Source organism: Barbus barbus (assembly GCF_936440315.1).
Source record: "Barbus barbus genome assembly, chromosome: 34".
In the NCBI taxonomy this organism is placed as follows: domain Eukaryota; kingdom Metazoa; phylum Chordata; class Actinopteri; order Cypriniformes; family Cyprinidae; genus Barbus; species Barbus barbus.
The window spans coordinates 15,420,049-15,444,883 of record NC_136762.1 but is presented as its reverse complement, the minus strand read 5'-3'; the positions used below and the strand labels follow the sequence as shown (position 1 = coordinate 15,444,883).

Genomic DNA, 24,835 nt, shown 5'->3' with positions numbered 1-24,835 from the left:
CTGTATGGGAACCAGTACAATCATGCCGTGCTATAATGGGAAATGAATCAAAACCATAACACTCACATGGGAGAAGACCCAGGGGAGTTATAAATACACCAAGCACAGGCTGAGCCATGAGGGTCATCCGTGGCCTGGGTGTCGTCCCGTATAGTTGACACTTGGTGTCCATATAACATGGACTGCCCAAGAGAAGGAGGGGCTTGAGCAATGTTGGTCAAGTGAACCCCTAAGACTGCTTAACTAGCCGGAGGCGGCAAATTAAGGGGAAAGGACTCTGGCCTGCAAGGCGGGAACGTCCAGGTTGTAAAACCTTATAAATGTGGACGGCGAGGACCAGCCGGCCGCCTCACAAATTTCCGAAATGGACACCCTGCTGGACCATGCCCAGGAAGAGGCGATGCCTCTGGTGGAATGGGCTCTGACTCCAATGGGGCACTGCAAACCCAAGGAGGAGTATGATAGGGAGATAGCCTCCACTAACCACCTGGAAAGTCTTTGCTTCGTAACAGGGCGACCTTTAGCGCAGTTACCGAAGCTGACAAAAAACTGTTCCGATCTCCTGTATGAGGTGGAACGTTCGATATATACCCTGAGGGCCCTGACGGGGCAGAGCAGGGACAATTCCTGGTCATCCGCCGAAGGGGTCAGCGCAGAAAGCGTTATGACCTGGGCTCTGAACGGAGTGGAGAGCACCATAGGTACATAACCCAGCCTTGGTTTCAGGATGACTTTGGAGTCGTTAGGCCCGAATTCCAGGCAAGCAGGGTTGATGGAAAGGGCCTGTAGGTCTCCTACTCGCTTAACCGATGCCAGTGCTAACAGCAGGGCGGTTTTAAACGAGAGCGATCTCAGGCTCGTAGACTGTAATGGTTCAAACGGTGGGCCCTTCAAGGCCCTTAGCAAAGGTTGGTAAGTCCCAAGGTGGAACTGTACGAGGGTGTGGGGGGTTCATTCTCCTGGTGCCTCGTATAAACTGGACCACCGCACTATTTCTGTCCACCGATCGGCCAGCAATAGGGGCATGAAAAGCCACTCTGACACACCAGGGATGGCCTGCCAGGCCTCGGCCCATGTGGCAAGAGGTTGAATAGGCTCTAAAGACTGGCTGCATAAGGGCAGGACGCTTATGGTAGGCAGAAGAGGATATTTGCTCTCTTTTTGGAATTGTATGCGTTTAATTTTGTCCGCTATCACAGCGGTCGGATACCCGGGCGCTAGAGTTGGCCCTTGGGGAACCAATAACACACTTCCCTCTGCACCCAGTGCCGAGCGGGAACGCCCCCTGTCCTGCCGATTCTTGGGGGGTCGGGGTTCGGGAGTGGTTGACGTTGGCTTGGCGGGCTACTGAGTCGGCGCAGGTCTGGGGCTACTAGCAGCAGCAGAGGAACTGGAGCGTTTCGGGAGGAAGTGTCGCATCGCCTGAGACGACTTCTGAGCCTCCGTAAACCGCTCCGCGAAGCCCTCCACAGCCGGTCCAAACAGGCTATTGGCTGAGACTGGAGCATCAAGGAAGGGGATCTTATCCGCCTCCTTCATCTCAGTCAAGACTGGGCTCCTCGCTGGCGAGCATCTTTGCCTGGAAGACCTGGAGCACCGCCATCGAGTGCAGCACCGATGCCACTTGTCCAGCCGCTGAGTAGGCGTGTCCAGCGAGTGCAGACGTGGCTCTGCACGGCTTGGACGGATGGTTTGCCCTCGCTTTCCATCCTATAGCCATGGGCGGGCAGAGATGCGCGGCCACAGACTCATCCAGAGGAGGAAGGTGCTCGTATCCTTTCTCTTCGGAGCCATCAACGGAGGTGAGGGCAGAGGAAGCAGAGGGTCGGATGCGAGACGAGTAGGTGGCGCGCCACGATTTAGTGAGCTCGTCGTGGACTTCGGAAAAAAGGGGGACGAGCGTTGGTGGGGGGTCCAGCCCCTGTCCAGCTTGCTGCGAGATGGCTACTCAGGCGGAGACGACTCGAGCCCAAGCTCACCGACAGCCTTCGTCATAATCCGGACGAGCTCCTCGTCTGTTCTGGGTCTGGCGCTGCGTGAGGAGGACGGCGGTAAGAGGGCAGGGTCAGACACCGAGCCAGAAAAAACTTTTCCGCATCCGAAGCCGCCAGAGAAAGGCTGTCCATGTCGTCGTCGCTCCCACCGAACGAGATCATGTCACTCGCAGCCGCGGAGGGACGCTGATCAGGCTGAGTGAAGAGGACCGGCAAATTTTCTCTCTGAGGTGATAGCGAGGCACGTGGGCATTGAGCCGACATGAGCTCGCTCGTCTCCGGGAGGATGCGAGGTGCAGGGTCGCTTTCTGAGAAGAAAGCTATCCATGAGCGCAGAGAGGCGAGACTAAAACTCTAGCAATGAGAGCAGTCAGTCCCGCTGAGCGCAGCATCAGCGCGGGATTTCCCCAAGCATGACACGCACTCCGTGAGCCCTCCACGTCTGACAATGACGGCGCTGCATTTGAAACAACGCCGACTGCTCTTTTTGTGAGACTCTTTTAGATGAACGCCGGATGGCGGCAGGGGATCGACCGGATCGCGAGCTGTGTGCTGCAAGGTCCAATCCAGCTGCTGAGGCGTTTCCACAGCGAAGTCAGCGTCAGTGAAGAGTCAGCGAGGAAGAAACTTCGTCGCTGAAGAGAAGAAATCTGAGATGTGGCGGTGAAGCTTATATAGCCAGAGGGCCCCCCGCCCATATTGGCGGGCTGCATAGCCATAGGCTCGCTCATCGCCGCCGCCGAGCCATTGGTTCGTTTTTATAGCACTGCACGAACCAATGGACGTGCAGTTTCACTGCGTGATTTAAAAGGCTTCAGTTGAAGAGAAAAAATGAGTTTTTCCCCATACAGTACGAGTGAAATATCGACAGGGAACTGTTTTGCTAAAATGTATATAGTTTTAACCTTTAATAACTATGTAGGAAAATTCTAATTCTTAATTTAATTCACGTAATATTAATGTTGAAGCATTTTTAATTTAATTTATTTTTTACTTTATTTTATTTTATTTTATTATACATAAATATGTCTGTGTGTGTGTGTTCGAGGTCAGTACAGTGCACATCTCTCTCCCCCTGACTCACTCTCCTCCGCAGTTGTCACTCTTTTCCTTCTCGTTGCCGGGGGTTACCTATGCTAACCTTTCTCACAGTCGGGAGAGCTTCCACTGCCGTGCCACGTTTTCACACTACAACTCTGCCTTTGTCCTTTCTCCTTATCACGCACATACACCGATACTACCCGACTGCCCTAGGAGGTATGATGTGCATTTTGGAGCTCAGACTCTTCTCCTCTCTGCACTGTTGGGTCTGACTGTGGTGGCCAGGCAGCAATGCATCCAATGATTTGCTGTTTTCCTTTTGCACTCTTTGGTTGACATGAGTAAGTCCTTAGAGAAGTCTTGGTTATTTTTAGGTTCTGTGTCTTTATTTGGTTTCACTGCCAAATGCTTGAGGGCTTTGCATGTCAAGTTTGCACACGTTATGTATTATATTTATTTTTCCTTTTAAACTTGCAAATGTGCTCCACTGCTTACTTGTCAGAACTGTGTCTCCTTCCCTTTATGAATTCTCTATTTTCTTCTTTGATTTGAGTTGTGGTTGTTGTTGTTGTTTTGGTGTTCCTCCTGTGTTGAGCTGGTTTTCTGCAATGCTGTTCACTGTAATTCTTCACAAACTGCAGTCACCTTTCATTATATCGGTTAGGTCCTGTGGGGTTCTGGTGTAGTAGACGCACAAATCGTTCCGTGAACGCATCGCCCATTCGATCATAGCCTTACCAAAGTCCCATAGCCCACGTCAGACTTTTAGGGACAGATATTGAATACTTGCTCTCCGTCCACATTGTTATTTTGGTTACAACCAGTGTATAGCAGGTCACCAGCTCCAACCTGAAGAATTAAGGTGAAGAGCATTTATGTTTACTATCGACTCTTTTGGTTCAGTTGATTCACTCTCTTCACGTTTATACAAATACACACGGTATATATTTCTCTCCTGGATTTGTCTTTATTTTTGTCATGGTTCAATCTGATGCATCCAGCATGGTAGGAATGGTTACTGTCTGTCCTTCTATACTCCTCTCCAAGCTCTACCAGTGCCTGGCTTGATTTGTGACACTGTGATTGATTGATCGATTGATTGGCAGGTCTCCTGGCATGGCATCCCCGCATCGTTTTACACCTTTTCCTTCTGTTCATTCATAGATGCATGTTTTGGATATCCTTATATTTGAGGTTTGCTTTGATTTCATTATGTGTGTTTAAGGACATTTCTGACCGGAAGAAATATCTGGAAGAAAGAAAAGTACATCTAAATTGGGGCTGTCAATTTATTATGTTTAGTGGTATTATTTTAAAAAGAACAAAATATGCAGTTAATTGTTCCCCCACCTATACGTTAAACAGAGCAGTTCTAGCTTAAAGTACAACCTTTAGGCTACCCTTTTTGGCAAACCACACTTATGGAGTGCAGGCAATGTGTTCTTACATGAAAAAAACAATAGAATTGGGCAGAAGAAAGGGATATCAAGACATTTAAAAAGCCAAACTACTTTGAACTGAAGATATATATGGTGTCTTAAAATTGCAGTGCTCATGGCGAGAGATGCTAAAAAAACAGCAAGACTTGATTCTACTGTTTCACATTCGTACAGAAACTAATATAAAAAAACAACAAACAAAAAAAACTGTAGACATAATGCAAAAGCAAGTTGTGTGTAAATGGCCCCTATGGATAAACAGATAGTTGGAAATAAAACACATTTAACAACATCTACAGACACTTTTCTTAATGTCTATTAAGCTATTCGCATCTCCCAAAATAATGTCTTTAATCAAAATCAATCAAAATTGATATGAGTAAATGTATTTCATTTTAATTACATGATATACAATTTAATCAATGTAATGAATTTCTTTAATTTATTGACAGCCCTAATATACATATCATTCAAAATGAACAAATTGCTAAACATATAAAACATTCAAATCAGATATATTAAAATGCAGTTTAGGATGCATTTTACTCTTCCTTAATTATCTCATGGTTGAGCTGAGGCCTGAAATTCAGTGAATCTGAGGCTTTTGAGCTGAATAAGATGCTTTATGGCCATTCCAGTCCAGCTAAGAGATGTATTATGGTGTCTAGGATGTGAAATGAATTCCCATATGGCAGCTTTCCACCGTACAACAGCTTCTTATTGTAGAGTAGCTCTGAGAAGAAAGAAAATGCCCATTTTCAATGATCCTAGTAATATTACTAGTCATATATCTCAAATATGTTCTTCAAATGCAGGTTACTAGAGCAGGTTTCATGTTTGCTTATTCATCTCTTATTTCCTCTCTCTTTCTCTCGCTCTGCCTCTTTTCTGTCTATTCCACTCCCACGCCCTAATAGACCACGGGGACATGATGGAGATGCAGGGTTTTGGCGGCAGCCCGTTGTCATGGCAGCAGGGAGAGTGCACCAGTCATATGTCATCTTGTCTGTCCTGCTCCACTGGGGGCAGCAACGCTTCTGTCGAGCTTCCAGCAAGCTGTACCTGCACGCATGACCGGTGAGTTTTATTTGTTAAAAAACACAATAAAAACAGGAATATTGTAAATTATTTATACAATTGAATACAACTGTTTTGTATTGTAATACAAATGTAATATCTAATTAAATTACATCAAATTAATTTTCAGTACAGTCTTCAGTGTCACATGATCCTCCAGAATTCATTCTAATGTCCTGATTTGGTGCTCAAGAGAAACATTTATAATTATTATAAGTGTTAAAAAACCATGGTTAATTATATTACTGGATTCTTTGATGAATCGAAATTTATAAGAACAGCATTTATTTGAAATGGAAATATTCTGTTACATTAAAGATTATCTTTACTGTTATGTTTGGTCAATATAATGCATATTAGGTTAAAGTAAATCTTATAGAGTATATAATAATCTTATTAAATCTTGTATAATATTGTCGTTTCCACCATTTTGTGTTGTTAAGTGGTGGAAAAGACATTTTTTACTTTTTTGGAATAAAATGGCAGACAACGTTTTCTTGTTCAGCATTTTATGCATCCTAAATATGTACAAATAAATAATATTCTTACACTTATAAAATATCACCCTACTGTCATTTCCAGTATATTGAAATAATTATGTATATGTTCCATCTTAAGGTCATTACTCTGAGACTAACCATAGTGAAAACTTTATTAATATTAATATTGTTCGTTATAGCAAGAATGATGTCACATCTGGCTGTCTGTTTTTTTTTTTTTTTTGGAAAGATTTAGATAAATCATTATCACACAATAAATAATTAAATAGTTTTTCTTCGTTTGTTTTTGTTGTCAATGGATTTTAATTTTTTAAGATGTAAATTTTAAAACTGATACAAAAACAGCTTGGAGTATTTTTAAAGTGACTTTTATATTAGCAAAAGAAAAAAGTTAAAATCCCTGGGATATAAGTACCCAAATTAAAAAACAACAACAACCATATGTTAAATATTTTAATGAGTGCAATATATATGCAATTTGGCTGTAGTTTGCATATATTTTTGCAAAAGCATCTGACTAGTCTTCCTGTATTGAAAGATGTAACGGATGTTTCCCTTCTGTGTCCAGTATTCCACTGAAGATGCTGTGCCAAAATATGAAGAGACAGATTGTGTCTCGAGCGTTTTATGGCTGTAAGTCCAAAGAAAATCTGTGCAATTTTTCATATCAATTAGTATAAAACACCCTCAGCTGTGCATACAGTGCTGTAATGCTCTTATGCCACTTGTCCATCTGTAGGGCTGGCCTACTGTCGGCACCTGTCCACTGTGAGGACGCACCTTTCAGCACTGGTCAATCACAACATTGTCCCTCCAGACAAGCCCTGTGAAGCCTCTGGAGGGCTCAGCAAAGATGTGTGGAGTAAATATCAGAAAGACTGTAAGGTTAGCCTAGTACTCTTCAGCTCCGGTCACTAGAGGGTACTAGCTGTCAGTGACATGTACCGTAGGTTGCAGTAGTCCCGCTGTCTCCATCTGTCCCTTTTTCTCTCTTGCCAGAATTATAAGGAGCTGGAGCTGCTGAGGTTGGTTTACTATGGAGGGGTGGAGCATGAGATCAGAAAGGAGGTATGGCCATTTCTGCTCGGTCACTACAAGTTTGGGATGGACAAGAAAGACATGGCTCAGGTAAAGTTTTATAAGTACACTTCTTTGTCACAATAGTTTGTTCTGTGTGATGTACACTCACCGGCCACTTTATTAGGTACACCTTGCTAGTACCGGGTTGGACCCCCTTGTGCCTTCAGAACTGCCTTAATTCTTCGTGGCATAGATTCAACAAGGTGTTGGAAACATTCCTCAGAGATTTTGGTCCATATTGACATGATAGCATCACGCAGTTGCTGCAGATTTGTTGGCTGCACATCCATGATGTGAATCTCCCGTTCCACCACATCCCAAAGGTGCTCTATTGGACAGAGATCTGGTGACTGTGGAGGCCATTTGAGTAAAGTGAACTCATTGTCATATTCAAGAAACCAGTCTGAGATGATTTGAGCTTTGTGACATGATGCATTATCCTGCTGGAAGTAGCCATCAGAAGATGGGTACACTGTAGTCATAAAGGGATGGACATGGTCTGCAACAATACTCAGGTAGGCTGTGGTGTTTAAACAATGCTCAATGTTACTAAGGGGCCCAAAGTGTGCCAAGAAAATATCCCCCACACCATTACACCACCACCACCAGCCTGAACCGTTGAGACAAGGCAGGATGGATCCATGCTTTCATGTTGTTTACGCCAAATTCTGACCCTGCCATCTGAATGTCGCAGCAGAAATCGAGACTCATCAGACCAGGCAACGTTTTTCCAATTTTCTATTGTCCAATTTTGATGAGCCTGTGTGAATTGTATCCTCCGTTTCCTGTTCTTAGCTGAAAGGAGCGGCACCCGGTGTGGTTTTCTGCTGCTGTAGCCCATCTTCTTCAGGGTTCGACGTGTTGTGCGTTCAGAGATGGTATTCTGCTTACCTTGGTTGTAACGAGTGGTTATTTGAGTTACTGTTGCCTTTCTATCATCTCTAACCAGTCTGCCCATTCTCTTCTGACCTCTGACATCAACAAGGCATTTTTGTCCACACAACTGCTGCTCACTGGATATTTTCTCTTTTTTGGACCATTCTCTGTAAATCCTAGAGATGGTTGTGCGTGAAAATCCCAGTAGATCAGCAGTTTTTGAAATACTCAGACCAGCCTGTCTGGCACCAACAACCATTCCATGTTCAAAGTCACTTAAATCCCCTTTCTTCCCCATTCTGATGCTCGGTTTGAACTTCAGCAAGTCGTCTTCACCACATCTAGATGACTAAATGCATTGAGTTGCTGCCATGTGATTGTCTAATTAGCAATTTGTGTTACCAAGCAATTGAACAGGTGTGCCTAATAAAGTGGCCATGAGTGTATGTGCTAAATTTCAGATGTGCCCTTGTGTGTTTCGTAGATTGACGAGAAGATCACAGCAAGGTATCAGCAGGTTATGAGGGAGTGGAAGGCATGTGAGGTCATTGTGAAGCAGCGGGAAAAAGAGATGCAGTCAGCCATCTTTGCCAAGTTGTCATCAGGGAGCAGTATAGACAGCCACGTCCTCAGACTCATCCATAGGGACTCCACCATTAGCAACGAGGTCAGTCGCAAGCTCTGTTTAAGTAAGTATAGGTTATTTACTTACAAACCTAGCAAGCTGCCTTGCTGTCTACATAGGCAACATCCTATCACTCACAGAATAACACATAACACAGTTTCCTTTCTTACTTGCAGTTAATTTCAGTATAGTTTGTTATTAGCATGTTGCTATGCTGATTGGTCAATACTTTGATAACAGTAAACACAACTACTGTTTTTTGTTTGTTTGTGTTTTTATTATTATTATTATTTATTTCAATACTGCTCAGAACATAAGTATGGATAAACATACATGCCACATTTTGATATTTTGTAAAACAGTTTTTTATTTAACATTTCAATACTTTTGAGTATTGAATGAAATGTGTTATTTATCATGTTAGCATGTTGCTAAGCTAGCTGTTCAATACTTTGAGCAAACACAAATATTGTATAAAATATTTTTTGATTTCATGTTTCAACACTCGAATTCTAGATAGCATAAGGTAAATCTAGCATTATGTTGTGTCATCATATTAGGGCTGTGTATTGGCAAGAATCTGGCGATATGATACATATCACGATACAGGGGTTGCGATACGATATTGCGATACTGTAAGCAAGGCGATATATATTGGAATGTTTCTTATTTTAGGAATAGGATATATTTTTAGGAAAGCTGTCATTAAGAGCACACCACAATATGCAAACCTTAGCAATAAACAAATAAAAATAGTTTAACCAGAACACACTGGGATCTGCATTTGCAATAATCAGTCCCTATAACATTCCCTATAACATTCAACATTATTGAACCACTTTTTGTAAAGTACGAGTAAAGGGGGGAAATTAAAGTGCTTGCATGATTCTTGAGTTAAATGTATGTATAAAATGTATTTTATAAAAAAGACCATATATATTTTTAGACCCTGCTTTAAAGGTTCACAGTTTAAGTTTACAATTGTAATATACAATATCATAACATTTTGATCTGAACAAAAAATTACATCTGCTTAGTATCAATGAAAAGAAGTGCTTGCTAACAATTGTAAAACAATAAAATAAATACAGATGTTGAACATTCTCAGATCCTTTCAACTTGGATTTCACAGGTTTTTCAGTTTGTATTTATGTTCCGCGTGGAATCGTCGAGACTGCGACGCAAGCACCGCCCCAACTGCACAAAACGCACCCAACACGAGAGAAAAGCTGCAGCCGCGCAGCGACACTACCACCCGCCGCACCCCGCAGCAAACGGCGGAACCGAGATGGCGCTCACGTCGCGGTCCCGGGGCGGACATTACCACAAAAGCCCAAATGACGCCACACTTCCGCTTTGTACACAGATACGAGAACTGGAACAATTCTTTCATCCTCCTGCCAGCAAACTATATTAACGCTAACATTAGCGGCGTGCTCTAATGCTAGTATATCGCTGTTTAAATTCAGAGATGAAGACCGCTCTCTAGCGGTCGGGATATGAACTCAAAACGAAACGCATACTGCCATGAATCCTGTATGATTTTTTTTATTAAATTTTTTTTTTATATCGATATTCCGTTTCGAATCGATACAGTATCGCCAAACAAAATATTGCGATATTCACGTGTATCGATATTTTCTTACACTCCTACATCATATCCCATCCATCCCATCTCTTCTCGCACTTTAGGTATTCATGTCTGTGGATGAGCCTGAGGCAGGAGGTCACGGCAACTCATGTAATCCCATTTTAACCACTGTGGTTACCCCGGCCATGCTAGCCCCAGACGAGAGGCCACTGGTGGAGTTTGACTCTCCAGACTCAGGTCTGCCCTCTTCTAGGAACTACTCCGTTGCGTCTGGACATTCCCAAATCATGTCCAGCATCGATGACGGACAAAGCATGGAGGGGGACATTACACCCACTGGAGTATTGGAGGAGCAGGGTGGACGGGACGCTCCGATTGAGGACAATCTCTGCAGTCAGCTGGACAAACTCACAACCACCACTGAGGGAACTGTACCATCCTTCTCCTCTTATACGGTACATGAATGCGCTGTTTAAAGGGATAGCTCACCCAAAAATGAAAATTGTCATTAATTACTCAGCCTCATGTCATTTCCAACCCGTAAGACCTTCATTCATCTTTGGAACATAAATTTAAGATATTTTTGATGAAATCCGAGAGCTTTTTGACCCTGCATAGGGTCATTTTCATCATTAATATGGTCCATGTGGCATCAGTGGTTCAACCGTAATTTTACGAAAACAAAAATAATGACTTAAGTTAGCCATTTTGGAGAGTAACGTTGTTTATGTTCAGATCAAAGCACGCACATGCGTCGTGATACTCTCCAAAATGGCACCAGGGTGATGCGGAAGAGACAAATTGTTGAATAAAGTTGTTATTTTTGTTTTCTTTGCTCACAAAAAGTATTCTCGTAGCTTCATAAAATTATGGTTGAACCACTGATGTCACATGGACTATTTTAACGATGCCCTTACTACCTTTCTGGACCTTGATCATGGTAGTACCTTTGCTGTCTATGCAGCGTCAGAAAGCTCTCGGATTTCATAAAAAATATCTTAATTTGTGTTCTGAAGATGAATGGAGGTCTTATGGGTTTGGAATGACATGAGGGTGAGTAATTAATGACAGAATTTTCATTTTTGGGTGAACTATCCCTTTAAGCTGATACACCATTACAGATCTACATTTATCACAGTCAAAATTGTAAAGACCAATGATTAATTCTGGTCAATTGTTTTGTCAATGTGAGTAGATTGAGCTGTTGGACAAGGTGGCACTGAACTTGCACAGAATAGACAAAGACGTCCAGCGCTGTGATCGTAACTACTATTACTTCACTACCAGCAACCTGGAGAAACTGCGAAACATCATGTGCAGGTCAGTAGAGGACCGTGTTGATCTCTGTGATCTGTTGTCTTCTCATTCGGCTGTGTGTGTCTCTCAGAATAGCAGCTCATTGAATTTCAAATCAGTCAGTCTGTTAGATTAATTGAAACATAAATCACAGACTGTAACTAATTTTCTAAATTGGCTGAACTGAGGCTCATTCTACCTCAGTCTCTCATGTCTTTGTCCTTGTTTTATGATCCAGTTACGTGTGGGAACATCTGGAGATTGGCTATGTGCAAGGCATGTGTGACCTTCTAGCCCCACTGATGGTCATTCTGGATGATGGTGAGTGAGACTTAGACACTGAAACATAATTGACAAACAGACTTCTTAAAATGTTTCACGTCCTTGACTTGTATATTTATTATAGGTGACCCTGGACCAAAAATAAGGGTACATTTTCAGAAATTGAGATTTATACATCATCTGAAAGCTGAATAAACAAGCTTTCCATTGATGTATGGTTTGTCAGGATATGACAATATGTGGCTGAGATACAACTAATTGAAAATCTGGAATCTGAGGGTGCAGAAAATTGCCTTTAAGGTTGCCCAAATTAAATTATTAGCAATTCATATTGCTAATCAAAAATTAAGTTTTGATTTACATTAAATTAATTTGTTGCACAAAAGGACTATTTAAAACATGTATGTGTATATATCTATCGTTCGTTCGTCAATTTACATATATATATTAGTGCTGACAAACGATTAATCACATCCAAAATAAGTTTTTGTTTACATAATATATGTTGTGTGTACTGTGTATATTTATTACGTATATATAAAAGCACACACATACAGTATATATTTTGAAAATAGTTACATGTATTTACATCTATATATTTATAATCATATAATTTATAATATATATAAATATATTTAATATATAAACATTACCAATTTCTCTTAAATATTTACATGTATGTGTGTGTATTTATATATACATTATAAACAAACAAAGCACACACACACACACAAAGATTATGTGGCCAAAAGTTTTTTTTTTTTTTTTTTTTTTTTTTTTTTTTTTATGCGATTAATCCAGGGCTCCTGCTGGCCAAATGGGTGCCCTAAGCAGGATTTTATTGTTGTGCCCCCTCCCTCAAATATCATGGAAGTAAAAAAAAACACCTACCATAGGGGTCAAAATAGAACTTTAATAAAATATAAAAGTAAATAAATTGTAATTAAATTTTATTATTTACAAATGACAATTGTAGCTCTAGACAGTTACCATATGGCAGTAATACAGTTGTCTGATTGATTTTATGGTCTCAAGCATTAAGAAATCACGCAAAAGAAAGTTAAGCAGTTTTACTACGAAAACCATGGTTAATTTTTGTAAGGGATGTCCATATGTTTTTTGTTGAAGAAATTATAGAGGCTGTGTCATCTATAGCAAAAAGGTGGTCAAAAATGAAAGATTAAATGGATATTTTAATTAAATGTTTGGTCAATAGCCTATTAAACAAGGACTTGATCGTCCTGTAAGTATAACAGCAGCAATGACTAGGCCTTTGGCTCCCTTTGCAGGCATTTGTAATAACATGTAATGTTGAAAAAAACAATAGACACCATCACAAAATTTGTGATTGGTTTTAATGGAAACTGTAATGGAGCTTGTTGGTCTCTACTGGTAATTGGTCACCTTCTATTGGTGGCTTGTTAAAACCAATAAATCCTAATGGAATATGTTCCAAAACATGTTTTTTTATGGTTTTAATGGTTAAAAGTTGATGGTTTGTAATGGCATTTGTGATTTATTTGTGATTAATTTGTGATGGTGTTACAATTTTCTGTGATTGTCTATATTGTTTTTTTTTCAGCAGGGTTTGACTTACTGTTTTTATATAATGCATTTTTAGTCATTTTAAAGGCTGTTATTGGCTTAGGTCTGTGTTTACCACAAAAAAAAATACATATTATCTTAATACTTCTCTGATTATGAATGTAGCCTATACCTGAAAGTGACGTGCGGGCTTCGTTTTCATCTTTTATTTATTTTTTTTCTCGGCGCCGGATTACTGATGTCTTTTCACGGGCATAGTTGTCCATCAATTATGATCATCTGCATTTAGCCGCAAACATCAGGTGCGAGTGGTCGCGGATACGGGAATGGCGCATCACGTATTTTTATTTTATTTTTGAGCAACTGGGATGGTGACCCCCCGGGAGTTGGTGCCCTACGTAAACTGTGTACTCTCCATATAGGGATCGGCGGTACTGGATTAATCGTTTGACACCACTAAAAAAATATATATATATATATATATAAATCATTTGCCAATATTAAGAATTCAGATTAAAGTCTATGTAAAATAAAATATTATTATAAAATACCCCTTCTGAAGTGCTTGGCCTAATTTTATGTATTTAAATGTTATGTAACATATTTTTATATTAGAAACTATTTTAAACATGAACATTTTCGGTTAAAATTACATATGAAATATACTATTTTTACAATTATGTTCTCTTCTTATTTTACCCCCTCTAAAGAGTGCTTGGCCTACAGCTGTTTCACTCAGCTAATGAAAAGGATGAGTCAGAATTTCCCTACCGGAGGAGTCATGGACACTCATTTTGCCAATATGAGGTCACTAATACAGGTAACATGACACATGACCTTTCTTCTTCTTCCTGCCTGAGTCAGTGCTGTGATTCGTCTGTTCTTCTGATGCCATCTGTGACATCATGAGTTCTGAACATTAAGTTTTTTTCTTTTTTTCAGATCCTTGACTCAGAGTTGTTTGAGCTCATGCATCAGAATGGAGATTACACCCATTTTTACTTCTGCTACCGCTGGTTCCTCCTGGACTTCAAAAGAGGTGAGGTCTCTTTCAGACACTGAAATGGAGCCTGTGTGTTATCAAACACAGTGAAGATGCTGTATCTCAGATTGTACCTTCATTGCTTAACTTCCTGTGTATCATGTGTGTCTGTGTCAGAGCTACTCTATGAGGATGTGTTTGCGGTATGGGAGGTCATCTGGGTCGCCCCTCGCATCTCCTCCAAGCACTTTGTCCTGTTCATTGCACTGGCCTTGGTTGAGGTGTACAGGGACATTATCCTGGACAACAACATGGACTTCACTGATATCATCAAGTTCTTTAATGGTGAGTAAACTGAAGTGACTGTTTTCAGATTTTACAAACACACTCCCTGCCTTTCATCGATTAAACAAAATGAAGAGCTCCACCCCAAACACACGCCATTGGTTGAGCCAACTTTCAAAAGTAGTAGTGTGTTATAACTTTTTTTTTTGTTTTGTTTTTTTTGTAAGCAACAAAAGTAAAAACAAAGATACAGTAAAATTGTGAAAAAATATTACAATTTAAATTAACTATTTTCTATTTTAATATATTTTTCAATTTAATTTATTTCTGTGATGCAAAGCTGAATTTTCAGCATCATTACTCCAGTGTGCAGTGTCACATTATCTTTAGAAATCATTCTGATATTTCTGCTTAAATTGTTTCTGGAAACTGTAATGTATTTTTTAGGATTCCTTGATTAATATAAAGTTCAAAAGAACAGCATTAATTTGAAATAGAAGTTGTTTGTAACATTACATCTTTACTGTCACTTTTCATCAATTTAATGTGCGCCTACTAAATAAAAGTATTAATTCATTTACTTATAAATCTTACTGACTGTTACTGACTATTGAAATATAGTATATTTACTATATACTATTTAAATATAGTATAGTATCTTCAAATATTTCAGAATTTAGTTTTTAATGTTTTTAGAATTTAGTTTTTAATATGACATTTTGTAAAATACCCCCTTCTAAAACAAAAAGTCAGCTATATTTTTGCTATGTAAAAAAAAAAAATTATAATATATATACACACACACAATTAAAATCAAATTAAAAAATAATAAGAATATAAAGGTTGCTACTATAAATGTTGTTTCCTAAATTAAATAATTGCCTTTTATCTTATAATTTTACAAAAGATAAAAGAAAATACTTTCAATTAAATGTTCTTTTTTTCTACCCAGTATTACAGTAATATGAGATGTATAAACCTGAAAAGGAACGTTTTTAATATAATTAAATTCATATGTATTTTTATAGCACTTCTCAATAAATGACCTTCAGCTTGAGTCCTTAAAAAGCAGAATGAAATAGCAATATAAAAAACTGCAAATGTGTTCAAATGCATTAAATATATTTAAAATTAATATTTACATTAACACACTAACTTTGGTATCCCTTATAAAATACATTTTTGCTGACCCTCCAGCACCTCCTTGCAGCCCCCTGGGAATCCTTGAACGCTAGTTTAAGAACCCTTAGTAAGAGATGTTTTACCAGCAAACTTCAGCTTTAAAATATCACAGCACGACACTGAGTTTTAAACCGGAAATGCAGCATGTGGCCATGTGAAAGTATCAGTCTATTGATTAATTGTATTGTTTGTGTTCTTCTCTAACAGAGATGGCCGAGCGCCACGACGTGCAGCACATCCTCCGAATAGCGCGGGAGCTGGTACACAAGGTGCAGACCCTTATCGAGAACAAGTGAGAATAAGAGTAGGCTGCCGCCCACCGAGTCCCGTCTGGCCAAATCTCCTCCTCAAGACTTGAGACCGCCCGGGATCTGTCTCGACTCTTAATATCGTTTGCCTGTCACAGAATGCGTTGTGTCAGACCCTGGCGTTGTCTGCATGCTCGTGGTGTTTGAGCACACTGTGACTGAGGTTTTTTTCCTTTCTCGCTGTACATGCCTCCAGCACACACCGCACCAATCAGGTCCTTTTAGATCTGCTTTTATAAGAAATGAGAAGCCTCGTACAAGGGGCACAACCGTTTCCTTTCCCTAATGGCTGTCAAATGTACAGTAAGTATTCCACGATGAATAAAAACCGGCGTCGAGCATAGCTCCCTTAAATAATAACTAACTAAGCCACGAAGAAGTTGTCCAAACAGTGTGTGACCAAAAGGACTGTGCCAATAACCTTGTGCTAGTATTTCTATGCCTTGTTTTATCGTTTAGCATCTCTATTGCCCCTTTACTTCTGTACGATGTTTCGGTTGATGTGATGACGACGATGAGCTCGGAATAAAAGTAGTTGATGTTGCCTTTGTAACACGTTTCACGACCTGCGTCCATACGTCTGCACTTTGAATCTGTCACTCCATGACACCTGTGATGCTCCTCACTGACAGGTGTTATCAGGGGTCACTACTTCCCTCAGTGTCCTAAAGTCTGGAAAGGGTCCAGGCTCTTCCAGGGGTCTGAAAACTGCTTCCACATGATGTGACGAGATGAATTATTCACATTTTAGATGCTCACTACCTTCAGGCTTTGTTCACACTGCATATACTGTTCAAAAGTTTGGGGTCAGTGAGATTTTTGATCATTTTATTCAGCAAGGATGTATTAAATTAATCAAAAGTGACAGTAAAGATATTTATAATGTTACAAAAGATTTCTGTTTCTAATAAATGCTTTCTATTTTTCAAAGAATCCTGAAAAAATGTATGTACAGTATGTGTGGTTTCCACAAAACTATTAAGCAGCATAACTCTTTTCAACATTAATAATAAAATAAGTTTTGAAAGGTTATGTGACACTAAAGACAGGAGTAGTGTCTGCTGGAAATTCAGCTTTGCATCACAGGGATAAATTACATTTTAAAATATATTCAAACAGAAACCAGTCATTTTAAAGATAATATTTCACAATATTGCTATTTTTAATCAAATAAATGCAGCATTGGTAAGCATAAGATACTTAAAAAAAAGAAAAATGAAAACAAATCTTATTGACCACAATCTTTTAAACAGTAGTACACATAAATCTTGTCATATTTCCATATCCAATCTTTATTACTGATTAATCACACTTGTCATTTTGCAAATGATATACTTTGATCATGTCCCGACTTTTGATCTGATCTGACTGTTCAAAAAATTGGATTTTAAATGAGAAATGCCACTACATTTGACCTGCTTTTACCACATTATGGTTGTTTATCATCAAATGTGTCTTGTTAAAGAAACATTGCATAATAGTTGCACATTTTTAAGTGTAATTCACTTCCATATAGCCTTCCCCATCTTCCAAGTAATTAATGCCTAAGGCTGTTTGGAATCAAATACTAGCTAACTGAATACTTCACACAGTACTGCAAATGATATTTTCTTGAATAGTATGTGAAACAAACAAGTACTGCAATATGCAGTGTGTGACATTCAATCGTCATTTTGGAAAAAAAGCTTATTTATAGTTCAAATGTTAACTTTTGACATTCTCTTCAAAAGAATCAATGATATAATATTGGAAGTGGACTGTTAAGGCAAGCACTTTGCATTGTGTGGCTATTATATTCCATGCAGTGTGCTGATATATACTACACATTTGGTCGTCAGGGTATTTCACATATTCAGAAAATTCACACATTAGTATGCATACTGTATACTGCAGAAGTAGTAGTATGCTAGTATGCTATGCCAAACAGCCGAAATCTCGCAAAACAAAAAGCAACTGAACTTTTCTAACAGCTGACAGAGATTATGGGAGAAGTGATCTTATGATGTGACTGCCTCAATTCTTGGCAAGTGAGAAGGATGTTTACTTCCGGCAGGAGCTCATGTACCAAAGCCTCTAAAACATCTTCATCCTTGTCATACACGTGCAATGTTAAACCACACCTCAAAGACTGTTGATTTGGTGTATAAAAGACCAATCATTTCTTTTCATTTCTACTGTGAGATTTATTATCCTCCTTTATGTGTGTATTATTGCACTGTAAATAAAGAGAAAAGCCCTGGATTTCTATGAGGACACGGCTGTCAGCTGTATTTCAGACTCTATTTTTTACTTTGGTTTTAGAGACTGTGCTAACCTGGAGCGCTGTACAATTTGAATGTGGGAAACCTTTGTTACTTGTTGACTGTTATGTCCCTTATCAACGTTGTGCACTGGTTTCTAAACGTTTCAAATATATATGTACATTTTTGTTTGGACGCCAACATCAGAATGAAGTATGTACTGTATCGGATGTATCATTTACCTTGAATGTACATGTATTATGGAAAAAAAGTCGTTCCTAAAGATTAAAACATTTTCATATGCAGAGAAACTTAGTGTACATTTTGAATCTCTTGGAAGATAATCGTGTCTTTTAAACGGTCTCATCTAAAACATAAAATAATGGAAATAGCACATAAAATGTGTAGTGCATCACAGTAAACACTAGAGGGCCCACTAATATAAGAATGTGACTAATATCAGCACATTGGCTGCCAACAGCGCTCGGGGTTTATTTCATTGAAAGAAATAAGAGTACATAATTATGATTTACACGCAAGTACAAAAATAACAATCGTAAAAACAACAACAAACATCACTGATGTGCGCTTCTCTGCCAATGGAGAAAATGTCAATGAGCCTCTTCTGTTCAACACTGGCAGCTCATTTATTACAGCTCTCAATGTACATAAGGTCACTCCATTATGAATGCAGAGAACAAAATGCATGTCTATCTCTACACAAGATTGAAGTCTTGCACATAATTCAGTACCCAAGGAATTGCACATTACAAAGGCATGAAAACAAAAACAAAAAATGACATAGCGTCATCTAAAGCTAACGCTCCTCCATCAATATTTCCTTGCTGATAATTAAATCCACTGTATTTTCTTATAACAGAATCACAGGTTTGTGTAGCCAGGAAAATTAATGAAACAGTACAGTGTGGGAAAAAAAGAAGAAGAAGAAAACACAAAATTCAGCAATGACATTCTTAGGCCACAATTGTTACAGTACAACATCAAAGGCCAAAACTGTCCTCCAAAGAGTGGTCCGGGTCCAGAGGCCTGTGTGTGTGTGTGTGTTTTTGTGTAAGTGTTTCCATGCATGGAGGTCCCTGCATAGCGGGGGTGATGCAAGTCCATCATGGTCCCATGACATCTGCTTCTACTCAGCCCTGAAACAGAGCAAGCACACAGCAGCTCCGTCACCTCACCTCTACTGACGCGACAGAATGCCAGCAAATATCATGATGCTTTCACAACACATACAACATACTAATCACTCTCAGGAACCAGACGTCTGATTGCTAAATGACTTCAAATTCACAGAATACGCTCACATTCTTTGATAGATTTGACTACATATAAAATGCAAAAAAAGAGGTTTATTTTTAAATGTTTCACTTTTTTTTATTCCCATTAACATACTTCCATCATCTTTTCCCCATTCATCAACATAACATTTCAATATGTTATATAGGAAGTTGAAATTAAAATACAGGTAACAAAATACTATTATTATTATTATTATTATTATTACTGTTGTTGTTATTATTGTTAATAATACATTAATAAATTATAACAATATAATATAAAATTATTAATAAATTACTATTATTATTATTATTAGTAACAATAATAATAATAATAATAATAATAATAATAATATGAATAATAAATGATACTAAATGCCAATGTATCAAAGAATGTGTCTGACTTTTAACCACATGGTTCAAATATATTAAGACTTAAGTCTGTTTCTGGAATAATACTTTAAATTAAATTATTTTTATTGCAATTAACCGCATGACTGTCATGAGTTAACTCGTGATTAATCGCAACTTAATCACACATCCAAATGTACCTTAATTTAGTTTTTAATACTCTAATCAGCATGGGCATGGATAAATATGGATGCTTTATGCAAATGTATGTTTATTATTATTGAAACCATAGTCAACAGAGCATGAAGACTAGACATGTTTCAAACGTCATAGATGTTTTTCAAAGAACTTGCTCATGTCTATTAGACATGAAAAAAGAAATACCAGGTTCCCATAACTTCTCTTTCTTTGCACTGAGCAATTTACTTACACAAACCTGTTTACGTTTTTAGAGAGCAAAGTTTGCCAGTAAAGATGATAATAACTCACTTCTATTGATAAAGCTCTGGTCTTCTCCTCCTAACTTGGGTTTGGCTTTTCTGGGGACTTCTGAAGCTGTGATAAGAGAAACATGTGTTACACGTGTGTGGACACAGTACAGTACAGCCTAGAGCAATGCATGAATCAACACTTTTCACTGTATTTCTATTGTTGTGATGTTAGCTTTTATTTCTTCTTGAGATCTCTGATGAGAGTGCATGCGATTAGTTCATGTTTATATGCATTTAGTGATTCATTAGTCATAGATTTTTAACCAAAGCAACTCAAACCCTCATAAACTTTTCAACACCCTATGAACTAGTGGTTTTGAATTTTTTGGAAAACAAATATGATCTTCTTGCAAGCCACCCCTTTCCTGAATGAGTAAGGTGGCAAAACATGTTTTTTGCTATTTGTCATTTTCACTGTACTCAAAACATAATTAAGATATTCATTGAAAAATATTTTCTTCATATTAAGTTGTAAACCTACCATGATTTGTTAATTTTCTTATAAAATGAGTTATTTTTTAACTCATATTTTGATGACCAAAGATATACTAGAAAATCACCCAAAAACATTCCCATCATCTGTCCAAGAGGGGGCAGTACAGGACTTCTTTTCTAGTCAGCAGAACAGCCTATGACTATGAAAGAGCATTTGAAATGAGGCCACAGATCTACAGCTATGTGATGAAAACATGAGATCAGAGGAGCACAGGACACCGCATTAACCAGCGTTATGATCAGAAATTACGTGAAGAGCAAAGAATCAGAGTAAGTGGAAGCAGATGGGAATTAAATGACCACCGTTTCATTTACAGAAAAAAAAGGAAGAACAAAATCAATTTATGGAGAGCTTAAGGACAGGCAGAATATCTAACATACCTGTGTTTGTTCTTTAAGAAAATCTGGTAGCTGAAATTCACCCTTAAAGACCTGGAAAAACAGAGAGCCGGTTTTAGAGACTGTCACACTGTGCGCAAACACAGGAACTACAGTCTTTCCACACAAATCAGAGGGCACTGCTCATTCATTACACAGTTCAAGCTCAAATTCTTCCCTTTTCTGTTTTTATTTCTCCACCTGAAGCTTTTCTAATCTCTGAAAACATCCTTCTAAACAGCATCGATACAAACGGTTTTATATGCCTCCAGAAAGCAGTAATGGCCAAATGAAAAGTCTCGCACTGAACGGAAAACAGAGTCCTCTTATGTGAACCGCTCTCTCGCGCTGCTAGGAGGATATTGTGTGTCAATTCCCAGGGTGTCTAACTTCTCAAAATTCACAAGCTCTATCCAGGAATGAAAGAAAGAGTGAAAGACTGAGAATAAAAAGAGAGCTGGACTGAATGCTGGTATGAGAAGCAGCCGGTACATCTGTTCCAGAGAGAATGACAATCTGCATTTAAGACTCATCCAGCTGATCTCATTTCCTGGCTTTCTAAGCTTAGGAAATTGCAAATGAGGAGCTCATGCAACATTTTGGGGTATGTTTGCGTGCCATAGGAAAGAAGCGCTGACCTGATGAGAAGCCAGACAACTTGGAGATTGAGCCATTATTTCAAAACACTTTCCGTTGTGGCAGGTCTAGACTGAGAAACCTGAAGCTTGAGCTCTTTATCCATTACTGCTGGGGCTGTCACTTACTGGAGCTCTATGACGGTGTTTTTCTCATAAACAACTCATTCATTTGTGCAACTTAATTCAAGAATAAATAAACTCTTATGAAACTGTTGTTTTCAGTGAATCAAAAACATTCAGCATGACTAAGGTAATCTGATTCATGATCAGCTGACTCATACGAACCGGAGTTCTTTTAAGTTAATCAAAAAATATACAGTACAAACTGTGTGGTCTGGTTCATGAATAAATGACTCTTACGAACCAGTTCTTTTTAGTGAATGAATAAAAATACAGCACAAACTATGCAGTCTGAAACAAAAACGGTACAAACTGTAGTCTGATTCATGAATAAATGACTCATGAACCAGTTCTTTTCAGTGAATCGAAAACATTCAGCATGACTAAGGTAGTCTGATTCATGATTACATGTCTCTTACAAACCAGATCCTTTTAGTGAACAAAAAATACAGTACAAACTATGTAGTCTTCTGAAGAATGAATAAATTACTCTCACGAATAAGTTCCTTTAAGTGAATAAAATAAATAAGACTGTAGTCCGATTCTGAAGCAAAAAACAAACAGTGTATTAAATACAGAAATATACCCAAATGAATCTTCGAATCGAGCTGAATTAAGAGCCTGTGAATCAGAATCAAAACTGGAAATCTGTATGGATACTCAGCCTTATTACACAATCAGATGGACATTTGCCATTAGGTTGTGTCTTTGTCTTGTCTTTTTGCTTTTACTCAGTGTAACATGAAAAAAATAGTCCAACTTGCAGTCAAAAAAAAAAAGTATCCGGTTCCATTTTTCTTTTTAACTACGATTCTTATGTAAATGCCCTCAAAAGCATAATCAGGGTCAAGAGAATCTGAAACAGCCTTTACAGTTTTAAATGGCTCAATACACATGATTAAATACAACTAGTTGATTTTAAAAATATGTATTTTTTTCTGAGGGTGTTTGGGTTTCTTTTGTAAAGGGGAAATGAGTGAATTTGGCTCACTCTCCCCATCTCAGCCAGCTCAACCGTGGGATATAGCTGTTACGCAAGACTTCAGACCCAATTACCGAGAGGAGTCTCCAGGCCGCTGGTTAAAGAGAGCTGGTATTACTGGTGGGTCAAGAGGTGGGGGTTCAGCCGGTGGGTGCAGAAGGAAGTGAGTTCGTTTGAGTCGAGTTGGCTAGCCAAGCTTGCGGTTCAGAGCCTGAGTGGAATTCATTTGCGATGAGAAAGGCGCGAATGTTTCCCATTTCGTAATAATCTATCACTCATCCAAGACTGTTAGCGACACTAAATCCTGTGAATGTTACACTAGAGGCGGGGATTCGTAAGTCACATCACCATGGCTAGAGAACAAACAATGGTTAGGAGAAAGACTCCCATATTTTGTGACTAGATCTGGTTCATTCATTTTGTTTGAATGAAGACGAAATGAATGAGTAGGATCTGTAGAACTGTACAAGCAGTCCATATGATTTGATCACTATATTACAACCCTTCTGAAGCCTTTTGATAGCTTTCTGTTTGGAACAGAGTGCAGTATGCCTAACATATTTTTTGTTCCACAGAATTAAGTTCAAGCCAAGGTATAACTGTTCAAAAGTTTGTGGTCAGTAAGATTTTTGAAAACATTTATATTTTACTCCGCAAAGATGACCCTTACATTGATCAAAAGTGACAGTAATGCCATGTATAATGTTACAACGATTTCGATTTAAAATTAACACTGTTCATTTGAACTTTCTATGCATCAAATAATCCGGACAAAATGGTTTTGTTTTGTGATGTTTTCTATATGATAATAAGAAATGTTTCTTAAAAACAAATCAACATCTTAAAGTAGTTTCTGAAGGATCATGTGACACTGAAGACTGCAGTAATGACTGCTGGAAATTCAGCTTTGTATCACAGGAATAAATTACATTTGAATATATTTTATCATAGGAAACAATACTTGTAAATTGCAATATTTAACAATTTTACTGTTTTTACTTTACTTTTGATCAAAGAAATGTAACCTTGGTGAGCATAAGAGACTATTTTTTTTTCATTTATAGTTTCTTCTACTTTTATATAAATTGCATTACCTTTCTTGTCATCTGATGCCCACTTACAGCGAATGTTTTCTTTCCCCCTTATGTACAGACATGTATAAAGAGCTTATAGTGTAATGGCTCAGACACAGTAGGGTGGTCTGGTTAATCCCTAATGGTAGCTCAGACTGCTGTCAGCAATGAGAGGTGGCGAGCAGACAGGGATGTTGACAGATCTGTGCAGCTGACTGAGTCTCATCCGCGGGTAGAGGAAGCGTCGGTCCTGATCTCCCAGCAGCACATCCAGAATAACCTGCTGTAGCCTCTGACGAGAGACGCAGCCGAGCGAGGAAGAAACCGCAGAAGAGCTGGTGCTCACTGTTCCATATCACAGAAATAGCAAAAGCTGTTCATCAAAGATGAATTCAACTGTGGTAGGACAGTCATACACCAACAGCTCCTCTAATGCAGGACGACACTGCTGACTCAATGTGTTAACACACACATCAGATGCACAGGGCTTTAGCCCCGTACCGTGACTCATGACTCTTTCACACCTTCTCTTACCTTGGGCAGAACTATGGGCAGGAAAGGGTCATTTAACACTATTACACACTAAATTCAACTCTGGGTAAAAACTTATAATTGCTTATATATTAAACTTTAGAGTACAACTCCCACACAATTTGTGCTATGAACCTG

The 24,835-nt window shown here is 38.8% G+C and overlaps 2 protein-coding genes across 3 annotated transcripts in view; one reads left to right on the top strand and one right to left on the bottom strand.

Moving 5' to 3' along the window:
- Window positions 1-17,441, top strand: part of LOC306854311 (small G protein signaling modulator 2-like) — a 60,580-nt gene extending 43,139 nt beyond the window's left edge. Inside the window, exons 13-24 of the mRNA XM_079392207.1 lie at window positions 5,392-5,551; window positions 6,620-6,684; window positions 6,791-6,936; window positions 7,051-7,179; window positions 8,492-8,674; window positions 10,325-10,678; window positions 11,419-11,543; window positions 11,758-11,840; window positions 14,057-14,166; window positions 14,289-14,385; window positions 14,506-14,673; window positions 16,003-17,441. Of these exons, the coding sequence (XP_079248333.1) occupies window positions 5,392-5,551; window positions 6,620-6,684; window positions 6,791-6,936; window positions 7,051-7,179; window positions 8,492-8,674; window positions 10,325-10,678; window positions 11,419-11,543; window positions 11,758-11,840; window positions 14,057-14,166; window positions 14,289-14,385; window positions 14,506-14,673; window positions 16,003-16,091 (1,709 nt within the window). The 3' untranslated portion in view covers window positions 16,092-17,441. The remainder of the gene's footprint in view (window positions 1-5,391; window positions 5,552-6,619; window positions 6,685-6,790; window positions 6,937-7,050; window positions 7,180-8,491; window positions 8,675-10,324; window positions 10,679-11,418; window positions 11,544-11,757; window positions 11,841-14,056; window positions 14,167-14,288; window positions 14,386-14,505; window positions 14,674-16,002) is intronic.
- A 206-nt stretch (window positions 17,442-17,647) lies between these two features.
- LOC306854312 (protein-tyrosine sulfotransferase 1-like) overlaps window positions 17,648-24,835 on the bottom strand; it is a 53,773-nt gene continuing 46,585 nt past the window's right edge. Inside the window, exons 4-6 of one of the 2 annotated variants that reach the window (XM_079392208.1) lie at window positions 21,357-21,407; window positions 20,479-20,544; window positions 17,648-19,500 (exon numbers count right to left, since the gene is read on the bottom strand). In XM_079392208.1, coding sequence (XP_079248334.1) covers window positions 20,509-20,544; window positions 21,357-21,407 — 87 coding nt within the window. In that variant the 3' untranslated portion in view covers window positions 17,648-19,500; window positions 20,479-20,508. The remainder of the gene's footprint in view (window positions 19,501-20,478; window positions 20,545-21,356; window positions 21,408-24,835) is intronic. The other variant, XM_079392209.1, reaches the window with a different exon arrangement.